Source organism: Condylura cristata, unplaced genomic scaffold, assembly GCF_000260355.1.
Source record: "Condylura cristata isolate star-nosed mole 26May11 unplaced genomic scaffold, ConCri1.0 scaffold00003, whole genome shotgun sequence".
Taxonomy (NCBI): domain Eukaryota; kingdom Metazoa; phylum Chordata; class Mammalia; order Eulipotyphla; family Talpidae; genus Condylura; species Condylura cristata.
Window position 1 is genome coordinate 42,330,513 of NW_004567104.1, and position 16,294 is coordinate 42,346,806.

The window sequence follows — 16,294 nt, forward strand, 5'->3', positions numbered from 1 at the left end:
AACCCCCCCCCCCGCACCCCCACCCCCACTCCTACCCACACAGCTTGAATTCACTCCCTTTAAAACATACTCTGATCAGGAAAACTCACTCAGTCAGTGCCCAGTAAACTCAGGGCAGAAGCACCGAATTTTCTTTATAGGCAAAAGGTCCCAGAATCAAGTCCCAAGCCCAGTCTGCTCCATTCCCCACCCTGTCTGTTCCCTCCCTCCTGTGGCTACAGGGAGACATCTGATCTCTCTCCTCTATTAGTGCATTGTGGAACATCCTGTTTGCATATATATTTTCTCCGACTTCATTTAGAATTCAGACATCCCTGCCTTTTTCTGTGTCTTCAATGCCTTTGATTTTTTTTTAAAGATTAATTATGCATACAGAATTGGGGTACAGGCCAGAGGTGCAGGGGCGGTGAGAGGCTTCACCAGAGACAGTGGGGAGCAGAACAAGCAGATCTATGAAGTACACTGCTGAGAGGAGCAGCGGGCTGGTCAGGAGAGGTCTGCCACGCCATGTGGTCACCTCCAGGGCTGGCGGGGATCGAACTCATGGGGAAGTTTCAGCTTCTTAGAGCTGTTTTTAACCCACTACGCCACCAGAGAGGGCCGCCTTTGATTTTTATAGTTAGAAAGAAAGGAGGAAATGAGGAATTTGAAATATCCAGTCCAGGATAACTTTCTAGATCCCAAATTATAATACACAGGATATTACCAGTCACATTCAGATCAGTAAATCTCTTCTCTTCTTAAAAGGGAAGGAAGGTTTTATAACTCTAATATTGAAATAAATATATTTCTGCCTTGATATGAAGATTAGGAAAAGCAGAAGAGTGATTTTGAAAGAAGGTGCTTTCTTGAGAGGCAGGAAGCATGGTTTAGAGAGAAATTACATGACCAATTTTGAGGCTGGGATCCCCATCTTTGGATCTTAGAGTCTTGCTGTTTTCATTCAAAAATTAATCAAATAATACCTGTAGACAGGGATATCATAAAGCTCAAGTGATATTTGTAAAAGTGACTTCCAAATGTTGAAAGCTTTACAAGTTACTATTTTTAAAATGAGCTGTCTTAGAAAATCTTAAAAATCTGTGGGGAAAATGTAATTCTTTCTCCAATAAATATCACAAATATTTAGAAAATAAAATGTATTTCTTTCAAATGCATTTAATATAGAAATATTTCTGTTGTAGATTATTTTTAGGAAGTTGTAAGTTTGTTTATGACTTTACTGCATACAAGCTATTAAGAATGTTTAAAGATTTGACTTCATCCATCAGTTAGGAAGCTTCCTTTTCTCCCTCTTTCCTTCCTCCCCTTCTCTTTCATGCTCTTTTGTTAGCTCTTCTGATATCATTTCTCTGCCTTGAGGCCAGGCACCGAAAACAGACAGCAGGTACGACTTGCGGAGGGCTGAAGGCTCTTCTCAGCAAAGCCGGTATCACGGACAAAATTCACTTCAGCTGACTTGCAGATGCTGCTCTAGTGCTGCCAGCATTGTAGAGGCGCAGAAGGAGCATGCATGGTCACATCAGACTGACTGGACCTTAAGTTGTAGGTACGTCACTTGAGCTTTCTTATCTGTAAGATGTAGATAATGTGTCCTATCTTGCAGCAGGTTTCCAGGACTAAAGAAAGTGAGAATATTAAATTACATACCAATCCTAAACTTACAGATTTAAAAAATGCTTCTTGTTCCACCTCCAGCCTAATATTCTGGTAACTTTGGCCGAGTTCGCAGTCACCTGTCTTCAGCACCGAAAGGGTCAAATGGGCCCTGAGCTCAGTCACTGCACATCCTCCATCTGGAAGGACCCAGCTAGCATTACAGCACTACTTCCTAGCTATTTGTGCTCATTGCATGGTCGTAAGGTACTTAGAAAAGTGGAAGCAAATCTGTGTCTTGATGAAGGCCTGGCCATTGAATAGGCACCTATTTATCACAGGATGGCAATGGTAATTTTTCCTAGAAAGAAATGTTTCTGATTTACATATGTGTGGCTGATGCATGAAGTGGGCTTTATAAATCACTATGTCATCACCACCCAAAAATGCCCCCAGTCATATTAAAAAGAGCCGAGGACAAGGGGCCTATCAAATTGAATGGAAAGACCATAAAACCATCAGTTCGTTTGACATAAAACTGATGTATTATGTGATAATGCTTCACGTAGAACTCAGGACTCTATTCATCACGCGGGTGCTCTTTGGCTGGGTTCTGAGCTGTGTTAATGAAAGCGTCACGCTCGACTCATGAGAGCCAACTGTGGTCCCCAATGAGCACTGGGAACTTACATGCCAGGAAATGTTCTGTTGAAAATACTTTCGTTCACTAATGAACTTTCCTAGGAGACAAGTTACATCAGAACAGAGGTCAGATATCCTCTTGGGGCTAGTTCCTTCTTTTGTAAACCATCAGGCTAGATCCAGGGTTCTCACCAAGAGAAGTGCATCTGACCTAAATGTCTCTCCATAAAGGCAGTGGCCAGTGTCCCATCTCAGGGCAGAAATCAGGCATCTCAACCTTAAAAAATCACTCACAGGCACTGATGATCACTTGGGGTTTCGCCTTTTTACTTGGTGTTATCACAGGACTAACAGCATCAGCATCTTCTGGGAGCTTCTTAGAAATGCAGATTCTCAGACCTGTGGAATCAATCTGAATTTTAACAAGATCCCCAGTGCTACAAAGCATATTAAGATTTCAGTAGTTTTTACAATAGAGTTTCACAATCTTGGCCCCATATGATATTAATCTCCTGGGAAAGTTTCAACTATTCCAAGACCCAGCTGTGCCATCAGTTAATTAAATCAAAATCTGGGGGGGGGGGCCCTGTCATCAGCTTTTTTTGTTGCTATTCCCCAGGTGATTCTAATATGTAGCAGGTTGGAGACCCACTAGTTTTAGACCTTCATTTACAGCGTGCACCTGACACTTAGGCTTGCAAGCGGGGGGAGGGTGAGGAGAGCGCAGAATCACTGGCTTAACAAGGGGGCTTCAAACACCACCAGATAGAAGAGAGGCTTCCTCTTCCCACTCCTTCTTGGCCAGGTATTGCTTCACTCTTTCATATATACCTTCAGGACAACTGTCAGGTAAGAACTGTTTAACATTTTTATATGGAGAAAATTGGGGCTTACAGAGGTTTAGTGATTTGCCAAAGGTCTTGAAGATGGTAAGTGGCTCTTGTCCCACTTCAAAGCTCATGCATTCAAAGCTCACACATGCATAGTGTTGCTCTGGGTTCCCCAGGTGCCTTGTCCCTCTGCTTTGCATTTCAGGAGATGGTAGATTTGGAAACACTTTCAGGAGTGATAGGAATAAATAGGGTGGTTGCCTTTTCCTGAGTCATCCTGTGAATAACATTGGGATGAAAAGTTCAGAAAGGGCCAGACTTTAAGCTTCTAGGGAAATGAAATGAAAACCAGAGCCTCCCTGCTGGGTGGGGTTCTAGTTGGAACTTTGTCTTTGTGTCATTGCTCCTTTGACTTAGGATGGAAAGACCACAGAGCTATCTGAGGTTTGTCGCTCTTACAAAAAAAACAAACAAACAAACAAACAAAAAAAAGCTTAATTTAAATATAATTGACACACAAACTATACACATAAAAAGAGTATACGGTGTGATGCATCTTGCACATATTTATGAAATCTTTACCGCAATCGAGATTATGAAGCTATCGGCCACCCCTAATATAAATCCGTGCTCTGTAATAACATTGTCCTCTCCCATCCCTCCCCCGAAAACCATTAATCTGCTCTGTCAATATAGATAAGTTTGCATTTCCTAGGTTTTTATACAAATGGAATCAAACAATAATGTTTCTTGTTTGACTTCCCTTAATCAGCATAATTATTTTGAAATTCATTCCAATTATTACATGTATTGTGCTTGGCTTTTTTAGTTTTAAAAATGACTGAAATAACTTGCATTATAGCCTTATATAAGTTTCAGGTGTGAATCATTATCAATTAACAGCCGTATGTACTACAGAAAGTTCATGAGCAGAAATCCAGTTCTATCCTTCACCATACAGTTGGACCGTTTTATACAGCACCCACCTGCTTTCTCCTTCTTTTTGGTAACCACTGATTTGGTCTTCAGTCTGAAAGGTTAATTTCATTTTAGTTCCTTTGTTGCTTTATGTGCCACATATGAATGAGACCTGTGGTATTTGTCTCTCTAGTAACTTATTTCACTAAGCTTAATATTCTCATGTCCATCATAGTTTTGTAACTGACAGGGTTTCATTTCATTCATTTATTTTGTAGCTGAGTACTATTCTGGGTATATCACATCTTTTTATTTTTTTAATTCAATCATCTGCCAATGAACATTTATTTATAGTTCTTGGTTATCGTAAATACTTCTGTATTAAATATGAGGGCTCATATCGCCTCAAATTACTGTTTTTATATTTGGGGGGGGGGTAAATACCCAGAAGTGAGAGAACTGCTTTATATGAATTTTTAATTTTTTGAGGACTCTCCATGCTGCTTTCCATACTGGCTGTACCAGTGCACAAGGCATGAACAGTGGTTTGAAAGCCTTAATACTTCAGACTTATGCTTGTACAACCTTATTTTTAGGAACCCAAACAAGTCCTCTTGGACAGGTTTTATTGAATGTGCTTGGAGGAAATTGGCAGGCTCAGGGATTACAAGCTGACAAGAGATTATTGTAATAGTGGTAAACCCAATTAAATGTACTGTCTCTAAGTGTCTTATACTGTCTCTATACTGTCTCTATACTGTCTTATACTTATGTTTTCATTTGGAGGGCAGAAAGTCATCTTGGGGTATTGAAAAGAATTTTCTAAGGAGTATTTCCTTCTCAAACCATTGTCATTGTTTAAAATGGGTACACTGTCCTCTAATGTAAATTTTGCCTGGTTCAGAAGGTGAATTTTCGCAGCATATATTTTCTGAGTACCTACTTTGTACCACATCTCTTAGAAAATGGATGGATAGTGATCAACAAGTCAGATGAAATTCCTGCTCTCAGTGGTGACTTTTCTATGAAATTCTCTTTTCCCTTGAATTCTGTTATCATCTGCATTTGACTTATTACTTGCATCATCAAACCATTTCTTTCTTATTGGTCTTGGTCTTCTTGCGTAGCTTCTGCCCTCTATTATCATTAATTATGTGTGGATAATTATATATGAAAAAAATCCTATTCTTATGACCTCATAATAAAATAGAGAAAGTAAATAAAAATTTCAGGTAATAATACAAAGTATAGTTTCATTATGGTAGTCAGGAGAACACTTTAAGGTCACATTTACACAGAAAACCGAAAGAAGAGAGTTAAACATGCAATCTAGGGAAAAATCTTCCAAGTGGAGAGGATCTTGACATGCTTGAAAATCAACAAGATCTAGCCTCATCCTCCCCTTTTCTTTGAGCTCTCATTGCCCCAAGCTTGCAGTGACCAAACGCTCATATAAGCATCTGTGATCCATTTAGCATTGAAGATATATTTTGTTATAATTCTAGATATCTTCAAGGAAGTTGAGATGCTTGAATTCTACTTATAACACAGCTCCTTCAGGCCTACTATGCCTTGTCTTAAAATCAAAAATTGTCCTTTTATGTAACAAGCAGCATTCAATAAATGCTCAAGAGCCCTGATTTTGATGTAATATCTATGCTGCTGTCATGTTTCAAGGAGCATATCAATTCTTGATATGGATAGAAAAGGGCAAAAGGTAATAAGTGTTTCTAGCTACTTAAAAAAATATACCCAGTGAATATATGCTAGGTTTAATTTCCTTAAATTTGTAATGATAGGAAAATGTAAAAGTGCTCATAATTTATTGAAACAAACCACTTTTCTTTTTTTAAATAATAATAGTTTATTTTTACATCATTTTGTAATTTTTTGGTCTCAATTGTAATCCCCATGGGTTTCCTATCTCCAAGTCACCCGTGTGCCATCACCATAGTACCATGTACGCCCCCCTCACCCCGTTTTTGATCCCATTCCCCACTCTACCCCCACAAAATGTCTCTGGTAGATGGCTGTTCATTATTCTTATTATTTTCTTGCCTGGCCCATTATCCTGCTATGAGCGAAACCATCCGGTATTTTTCTTTCTCTTTCTGGCTTATCTCACTAAGCATGATCTTTTCCAGCTCCATCCAAGTTGCTGCAAAAGACATGTGTTTCTCTTTTTTGGTTGCTGAGTAATATTCCATTGTATATATGTACCACATCTTTTTAATCCATTCATCTACTTTTGGGCATTTGGGCTGCTTCCATGTTTTTTCCAATTGTAAATAAAGCAGCAATAAACATGGGAGTGCAGGTATCTTTTTGAATCAGTGTTTTTGTGTCTTTTGGGTAGATACCTAGGTGTGGGATTGCTGGGTCGTAGGGAAGCTCCATTTAAGCAGAACAAACCACCTTTTTTAATTGAAGTTGTAATTAAAATGCTTCACCTTTTGTCATAGACTTACAATTCAGTCTTTCTTGGGTTAAAATAATGCCAAAATCATCACTGCTGCTTATAATCAGTCTTTTCTTTTGTCATATAATAATATCTCAAGAGAATAGTCTAAGGTCCATGCTAATATTTTCCTACAAACTTGTTGTTTTCTCTGGGCTGAGATGGTGCACTGACAAACATTATTCATGAGGTACATTACTGTGACACTGGAATCCTAATAGTGCTTGTAACATTTCATGGTTTTAAGAAAATGATCCAACTTTGGAGATAAGCTCTAAGTGAATGTCAACATGATGTTTGAAACTGAAGAAGGTAAAACATCTGTACTTCGCCATTTTTAAAGTATTGATCAAATACTATCAGCCTGGAAGTAAGAAGAGTGTAATTTTGATTTCATCCTGAGTTAGAATAATTAGACTATTCTTATCTTGTTTTAGTTGTGCATTTACCAAAGAAACAACCAAGTAGTTTCATTTGCTTTTTTGAAAAGGTACTATGTTATCATAGACCAACACTGGTATTATTTTTTTTTTTTTTGAAGACTTTATTCATTTATGTATACAGAACTGGGGTACAAGCCAGAGGTGCTGGGGAGGTGAGATAATAACATCTTTCCTACATATCTTTACAACTTTCAGTTGCCTAGATCATTGTCTGTTTTTCAACAATTGGCTAGGCAGAATTAAGAATTATTACAATATGTAGTTCAAATGGATCTATCAGATATTACAAGGGGGTGATGATTTTATGTAATAAATTAACTTCATCATCTGGGGCTGTGAGAAAGTGTTAAGAATGTTTATAGTCGCTGATCACTTAATAAAGGTAGGTAGAGATAAATTAAGAGTAAATTCAAACAGGCTGAATAGCTAATAGGAAGTTTGCTACTTTGGGAATGAGGACTAATGATTACTCACTGAATGACAACTATCAGGCAAGTAGTTTTTTCCCATTTTTTCATGAGAATTTGGTTGAGAAAAGGTTAAGCAATTTGTTCATGATCTTCTAACATCCCAGAAGTGGAATTTAAAAACTAGAACTGTCCAAGAAAGTCACTTTCTATACCAGTAGTTTTCAAATCAAGTTTGCTTCAGAATACCAGATTCCTAGAGGGGCTCTTGAGATATATGTGCTATGGCCCAGAATCCATACTTAAGAAATAAGCCCACTAGCTCCAAAACTGCCACTCAAGAAAACCAGAAGCCATTTATCTTTACAGTACATTAGCGCCCATTTGCTTTTATCTGACTATAACCACATAGTACTCAGCTACTATAGTCCTAGATTTCTTACCCAAGAGGCTATGATATAAAGTATTCCAAGAGTATTTTTATAAATGCAGAGGATTCAATAAATTTGAAGGAAAACACTACAAGATGTATCCTCTCATAGTGGCTGTAGTGGTGTTACTGGGACTTTCAGATTGTTTCTGCTGTAAAAACTGCCACATCCCTTGTTGGCTTTGAGCAGGATGGGGGGGGGGGTGCTGGTGCTGGACCCCACTGCAGTCACAGGCATGGCAGTGATCATTATTGATGGTAGAATGACCCTTATAATAAACATTAAATTATATTTAAAAAAAAAATTTTCTTCACATTCAGCATCAACAGAACAAAAGCTACCTTGTAAAACAGTCCTCCTAGAGTCTTAGTACACATCAGCTGTAATGTTAAGTCCTCTGACACTATCCTCAGAGCCCAAATGGCAGATCTTGCAGCATGAGTCTGTGGAGGAGGCATGTGACTGAATGTTAGGGCCCTCAAGTATTAGTAACAGCCCAGTCACTACTTAGCTATATTATCTTGGGAATATATACCTATAAAATGAGGGGACAGACTAATAATCTTTAAGGACCCTATATGCTGGGGCATTCTATGATTTTAAGAAATCTTTGGCAATTTGCAAGTCTAGATAACTGCCTTTTTAGATACTTTCCTGACCTTTTTCATAACAGAAAAAATTTACTCAAAAATAGGTACCTGAAATAGAAATCTAAAGTAGTGTTAGGATATAGTCAAACCAAACACACAGATATAATAAGTGATCAATTAAGAAACATTTATTCTTTCGCACATGAAAATGAAATTGTAAACAAAAAACTAAGAAATATCACCTCATAAAATAATCTGCTAAATTACCATGACTTTGAGATTTTAGCAAAGATAATTATTAAAGGCCCTTAGAACGTTTGCAATTCCACAATTCCAAGACATTCTTGCCATTTTACATGTCCAGATGAAGGCCTTCACCTTTTTTTTTTTTTCTTTAAAATTTTCCTTTGTATTTTCGGGTCATTTCTCATTACAGAAGAAAACTTTAGCATACAATTACAGAAATAGGAGATTTAAAGCAACTTCCAGATACATTTACACTGAAATATACAAATAAAATAACTGTTGCATGAGGAAACACTTACTCACAGTCTCAATTTCCTCAGTTTATAAAAAAGAATATGAACCAAGTAGCATTTATCTTAAAAGGTAACCTAATTAATTTTGCCACTAGAGACATGAACAACACTTGCAACATTTACACAATACTATTTTCAAAGAAGGCTTTTGACTTTTAAGAATGAAAATTCTCAATAACAAACTTGAGATACACTGCTTAGCCCAGTGGTATCAACTATGTCAAAAAGTAACCACACACAATTCCCTTACCTGCAGCATGAAAAGTGAAATTAGAAAATTTTAAGGCAGGAAAAAAAAATTCAACCCATTTATAAATTATTGAGGTCCAAAGAACATGTTTCCAATTGAACAAAAGATCTCAATTATTCAAAGTAAGACATTGACTTACTTTGTACATAAATTCCTTTTCCTGCTCCTGATTTCTAATTCTGGGAATGCCATGTTGCACCTTCTGTGTGGCACACTGGTGCATTAGACATGGTCCCAGTGTTGGGCCAGCAGATGTTTACCAGCTACTTCCTACGGTTAAGAGGTCCCTTACTTAAAGCAGTTGCCAATTTCTATGTATAAATACTCCTACTATGGCAGATTTCAACCTACCAACAGTTTCATAACTGGTTCACAAATTTCCTGAAATTAACAATCATCTCTGTGAGTCAGCTCTAACATAAAACACTGTATGATCCCCACCCTGAAGTAGCTCAAAATCTCTTCATAGGTACGTATTTTAGAGGACAGAATTGAGATAAAATGGAAATAATTCCATAATATTTTTTGTAAGAAGTGTTAAAAATTAAAAAGGAATGTTGAAATCTGGAATTTTCCAACTTGTTGACTATTTTGCTTTTGCTTAAATTTATTTCATGAAATTAAAATGTATATGTGAGGTGAAATAAAGAGTTAACAGAATGAGAAGGAAAAGAAGACATCCTAAGATACATTCCAACAGTTGTGTTTATATTAGAAGAAAATACCCACTAAGTGCAAATATAATGTAACTTTAAAAATTCTGTCTTCTTTAAGGCCTTTCAATTCGGTCATAAATCCTGAAGATTTGTCTTTTCTGTTCTCTTTGGCTGCAGCTTGGATGAGATTAGCTTCTTTTGCATACTACTGAAGAGCACATAGCTTCACACCACTTGCACTATCAGCTCACAGTAAAAGGCAGAACTAAGTTCTGGAGACTGAAAACGGGACTTCCTTTGCGCAGCAGTCACCCCCTCATCTACATCAGATCTTAGGCATGGGCCGACTGGGGTGGCCAGGAAACTCTTCTGGTAGCAAAACATGGAGCCTGCAGGTTGGACATGTCCCCTGTTGCATCAACCAAGGTCTAATGCACTTAAAGAACAAAAAGATCCACATCAGACTCTCAGATTTAAATTAGCAGATAAAACAATGACTCTGTAACAGGGTTGCCAACATATCTTGGGGTAGATTTTATAGATTTATCTGGTGGGTGGCCAAGCCACCTGCTGCAGTCATGGCACTACCTCTGTGACTGGCTGAGCAATGGATAATCAGTCACAATAGAGCAGTAGATTCTAGTAGGGTCCTTCTCCCCAACCTCAGTTTTCAGGATGGATGAAGAGCTGTTCTTTCTAACTAAGGAAACCTTTATTTTTCTCTCATTTATTATTATATTCATTTTTAACTCAGAAAAAGTCACAACTGAACATACAGAAGTTAACAACACCTTTTATAAAATGCTTATGATATATTCTGAAGTTAAAATGATGGCTATTCTTTCAGATTGCTCTTTCTTTGGTGACATTGTTCATTTTCGTTGGCCATTAAACTATCTGTTAAGTCATTTGCATTAATACTAACTCTCCCAAAACAAATAACTTTTACCTGGATGAACAATGGAGAGTCAAGACAGATAGGAAGGATTAAGAATAGGATTAAGAATAAATGAGTCCCACTAACTAACTCATAATGAATAAATTATCTGCTTTATATTCAATGGCCAAGCACAAAGGATAAAATACGTTCGTGAAACATTTTCTAAAAGGAAAGGACTGTAAAAACTTCAAAGTCAGGTGGCTAAATATCTTTCCTGAAGATCTTTTGGGATTAGCCATTGTGTATAAATCTTTTCATATCAAAGCGGATGCAAAATTTAATCCTGTACCAGGTATAACATATCTTTGAAATGGTGCTTAAGGATATGGTTTGAATGAGCTGGCTATTGTTCATTTCCATTAAAAGCCTTTATGGTATAAGATTATCTTTTCCTTGTCACATTGTATCTGCCACAGAAGACTTAGATGATAAATTATATCTTAATAGCCTTTGAACAATAGCAACACCAGGAGTTTCTCTATATGCCAAAAATCAACCTTAAATATGTCAGCCTTGCATGAGCGTCTTGAAAAGCAAGTATATAGGAGCCTGAAGAGAGAAAGGTAGTATGATGCTTTATAATGGATAAGGAGCATTCATTAGGTACAAACAAAGGATACTATGTGCTATTTATAGCAAATTTAGGTGAAGCAGCACTGTTGTTAAGCCACCACTGAACTGGAGGAATTAACATTCCTCCCAGTTCTATTCAAGGGAGCTACCTACTTGGTACCAGTAAATTTTACTGTTGTCCCCATCTGCTGTAAAGTGTCTGGAGATTTGAGAGAGCACAGTGCAATTTGTGGCTAGGTATGGAGAAACTGGAATAAATGTCTCTGTGTGGTACCCAAAAGTCCTGAGTAATACCCAATAGAACACATGTAGCAGTGGATGATGATACATGCATATGATTTCAAGTAGTAGAAGTCTCAGTTGATTAATAGTAAATATTAAAAAGGCAAGTTTAACTAATTTAAAAGGAAGCTTGCATTTTCATGTCTATTGCAGCACTATTTATAATAGCTAAATTATGGTTATTAAATGCCCAAACACAGATCAATGGATCAAGAGGATGGATCAAAGGGATATTTATCAAAAAAGATAAATGCATCTGATGTGCAGCAACATGGATGGAGTTGAAAGGGATCATGCTAAATGAAGTAAGTCAGAAAGATAAAGATAAATACCACATAATGTCACAGATAAGTGGAATACAGACAAACCAATCTAAGGGTCAGAAACCAACCCTTGAAAGCTGACTACAGAACTGAAGCATCCAGAGGGGGTAGGGGGAGGAATGGAAAGAACTAAAAAGGGAAGGAAGCCACGGACTATGGTGGTGGACACTTCTGGGGACAATATCTGACGGGGGTACCCTAATATTACTTTCATTAAAAATAAATTAATTAAAAATGAAATAAAACATTAGATTCAATGAGTTACCTGAGAGTGAAATTTATGAGCACAAGGCAAAACCGACAGGTTTTCTGGAGAGAGGTTTTCATGACAGATCACACAAGGTTCCTCTTCCTCATCCTCATCCTAGAGAAAAAACACAAAAGGTTAAATTCAGCTCCCTTTTTTCCTCCCCAAGTTTAATGCATTTAGAACCTGCAATTCCAATCTCACCAAATTATTGGCTCCTTTCCATGTAGCAGGACTTTGTGAAGTGAGGGGCCTCCAGGCTTGTTTGGGGGTCTGGGCAGCATTAGGCTGTGGTAGAGTAAGGCTGGGTGAAACATTATTACCACCATTTGGCACTGATTTTCCTTGATTCTAAAAATAAAAATATTACACTCTTTTTAAGAATTGCTCTAAAATAAGAAGTACTGGGGCCTCCCTGGTGGCACAAGGGGTTAAGTCCCAGCATTATCAAGTTATCAGCAGCCACTGCAGCACGAGTTCGCTCCCCGCCAGGGAGGTGACCCACGTGCAGCAGCAGACCTCTCCTGTCTTTACTTGCTGCTCCCTTTATCCATGTCAACTTGATAAGTTTATCAAGTTGTTCAGCAGATCTGACTGTTCTGTTCCCCACTCTGTCTCTTGTGAATACTCTCACCCCAGCACCTCTGGCCACACCTCAGTTCTTGCATGCATAAATAACTGAAAATAAATCTTTGAAAAATAATAATAAAATAAGAAGAACTGAGAATAGCACCTAATAGGGTACAGTGAGCATTAGCAAAAGGGTAAAGGTCAATCAGATTCCTGAGAAATCTTTTTATAAGTATTAAATTATTTTTATGGAGGTTCATTGATTTTTAACACTGTTTTAGAGGTATAGATTTACATCTCTTCAGATATATTACTACACGATGCTCACCAAGAGAATCTTAGAAGTTGACTATATAATATATATATATATATTCAGAGCTATTTAAGAACAGAAGTCTATACACTCTAAATTAAAACAAGTCTTTGCAAACATTAGTAAAAAAGTCTCCCTTTGGAGTCATTTAAGGTAACCCAGAGTATCTTTCAAGAGGATCAGTTTTATTCTAGAATGACCAGCTATAAAGTATTTCAAAAAGTATTTCCAATAATCACTTGTCAAGTTGAATTGTTTATTACTAAACAATGATTTAAAATGAACTGTTATAAATACAATCACAAAATCTAACTGCTAGAAATAATATTTTATGAAGAGAGACTTTTTACTTTTTTACCTGAGCTCTCTTAGGGTCAATAAGCTGAGAAATCTTGTAAACAATTTCATCAAATGTCAGTCCAGATAAAGATTTCCCATGAGTATCCTTCAGTTGTCTTAAGAAATCTGTAAGTTCCTTTCTGGAAGAGATCAAGGAAAGAATTTCCCTACTGTCTTAAGGACACACCCTCCAAACAAGATAAAAAATCCTATCATATGAATAAAACATAAACACTGATATAAACATGACCCTTTAGCTGTTTGATATTAAAAATGATCACAGATCAATTTCATTTACCTTAAATCAGATTGAAAACAAATACGTTCTTGAATGATACTGTGTTCATGAATTTAAAATTTTAGTACTTACTCTCCAAAAGGTCTTTTAAATTAAGTTTGCTATCTACTTACATTCTGAGCTGTTTATACCATACCTTTTATACCTTTCCACCTTTTAAAACTCTCTAGCAGGACCAAAATAATCCCTTTTACTGCTGGTTAACTATTAGTGTTAACAGTTTTAGGCTAGGGAAGGATGAAGTAATTTTCTTTTTCCAAATTAAGTGGAATGTCACCAGTCTTATAAAATAACCTTTGATTTACTATTTATTGACTGACTTTATTCATTATGCATACTCATTTGTTCATTTTATTTATTATATATACTCATTTTATACACACTCTAGTTACAACTGTGTTACAGGTCTATTTATAAAATGATAACCTAGTCCTAGAGTTTAACAGTATGTACATCAAGTAAAAATGTTCATCTTCAAATGAAAATACTAGGAAACACTAGAATTATTTTCTTGAATATAAAAGTACAGATAAAATAAACTTGTTTTCTGGAGAAGTATTAAATGCTAATGTCAGAATTTTGGAAAGCACAGTAAAATCAGTTCTTCACTGTGCTCTGTAACAAAGAAATTAGAAGGACCCTCCATAAATTAAGAAAGCAGAAAGCAAAATCTGATGATATGTGGGTTTATACAATCAACATAACCTTCTCCCAGAGTGAGTTTTAACATAATTATTGCAGCTGGTAGCATAATAATTGGATAGGTTGACAACGAGCAAATGAGCAAAGCTAAATGTAAAAATTAGGTTTGTTCTCTCATGACTTAAGACTAATGATTTTAATGAAGAGGTTTAGGTTAGAGTCATATTAAATACTACTCCTTCTTGAAAAATTCCCTTGCTAAGGACATACCTGTACTTTTGTGTGCATTACACTTATCTGAAATGTTTTGGTACTGAAATGAGGCACTGTAGGATATGACCGGTACTCACCACGAAATAAAAACAAAGGTACCTGGTCCGTTGTGGAAAGGCAGTTTTCAGTTTGTCTACAATCCTCTCCCATGTCCCTGTGGGCTCACTTCCCAGACTTGCATTGGGGGGAACAGCCTCTCCCACAGGTGCTGGGACAGTCCAGGCGATGCCAGTCACCTGTGGGGGCAGAGACTTGTAACCCATCAGCTTCCGTCATTAGGAAGTAACATTCGATGCAGCATGACATTTCGATACTTCAGAAAATGGGACAGATGAAGAATATTCACATACATGTTTCCTTTTAAGAGTTTTTTTTTAAACTAGCACAACGATATTTCTGATTTTTCTAATTTGTTTATTTTAAAAATGGGACATGCTGCTCTTATGGACATGCTACAGCAAATATGGAAAGAAATATTTAGTTGATGCTTATTGCAGTGAAAAGATGAAAACCTCAAGTCTGTTAACAGGGAATAAATAAAAAGTCATCACATTATCTAATTAATCGATAATAGATCTATATGTCTGCGCATAAGTGATGTCCATAGAATATAATTCATTAAAGAACAAATCAAGATTGTGACACAGTCTTTATAGTATGGTCATTTAAAATTTTTAAATGTGTATGCATAGAAAAAGGCCTGTAAGTTGAGCAGTCTGTAAGCAGTGATTTTATAGTGATTTAGTGATACAGTGATATAGTGATTTTATCCTTCACTCGAAGGGTAATTTGACTTTTTTCTTGATTGATGTCTATTATATACTTTGTATATTTCTATATTACTCACATTTTTATGATTTGCATATACTATTTTTTATGATTAGAAAAACAGTTAACTTGAATTTTCAAACAGCTAAATAAAGATGACTATTCTTCTAGACTGCCTCCTCAGCACTGTTACAGTGATGTTCAAGTTATAGTGACACCTCAAAGGCATCAACATTGCCTCCATATCTTATAGTAGCTCCTTTTTAGAACCATTAAGATTTTAGTTAATGGTAAGTGAGTATTTTTGGTGTTCTAATTGATCACTTAAGATAATTAAAAACATGGAGCTTTTTCTATTGCTCTGCAGGTTATTTTCAAATATCAGGTTATTATACATGAAAAATTTACTACTAACCACTGGATAATTTATGCAAATCTAGTGAGTCAGAAAAGGGGCAAAATACTGCCCAGAAATCTGGGTTTGCTTCCGTATCAAGTTTTTCTCTGAGAATCAGAAAGTAATCTTAGAAGGTTGAGGGGCTTTAATGTTTTCAATTAAACTTTATTATAGATGCTTATAGAATGGTGTGGGGATAAACCCTGTGAGCAACATGGTGACAGTATGGTGATAAACATGCGGTGCTTAGTTAATAACATAGCCACATATATTTGTTTGCAGAGGCAACCTTTCACAAAAATAAGCAGAGTCCACCTAACCATATATTTAAAAAGGAACTGTAAGCAATATATAGTTACAAACACAAACAACTGACTAGAATCTACTTGTGGAACAGTCAGGATTAGGGATTTATTCCAATTGATGTATTTAGTGTCACTCTTCTATGAGATGTTTGTTTTAATAAAAAGTTTAGTTTATATTACATTTGATAATTTTAGTTATTTAAATTATTCAGGTTTGGATAAGTTTACTGGCTATTTGTAAGTAGGAAGAATTGTGTTTTCCAG

At 36.5% G+C, this 16,294-nt stretch overlaps 1 protein-coding gene across 5 annotated transcripts in view; it reads right to left on the reverse strand.

Moving 5' to 3' along the window:
• Positions 1 to 8,478: 8,478 nt before the first annotated feature.
• The window catches only part of DZIP3 (DAZ interacting zinc finger protein 3), a 68,197-nt gene continuing 60,381 nt past the window's right edge, over positions 8,479 to 16,294 (reverse strand). For 4 of the 5 annotated variants that reach the window (XM_004675227.2, XM_012733728.1, XM_012733724.1 and 1 more), the window contains 5 exons: positions 14,660 to 14,796; positions 13,367 to 13,487; positions 12,330 to 12,476; positions 12,144 to 12,242; positions 8,479 to 10,196 (listed from right to left, as the gene is read on the reverse strand). In XM_004675227.2, the coding sequence (XP_004675284.1) occupies positions 10,086 to 10,196; positions 12,144 to 12,242; positions 12,330 to 12,476; positions 13,367 to 13,487; positions 14,660 to 14,796 (615 nt within the window). In that variant the 3' untranslated portion in view covers positions 8,479 to 10,085. Of the gene's footprint in view, positions 10,197 to 12,143; positions 12,243 to 12,329; positions 12,477 to 13,366; positions 13,488 to 14,637; positions 14,797 to 16,294 lie in introns of those variants that run through there. The other variant, XM_012733722.1, reaches the window with a different exon arrangement.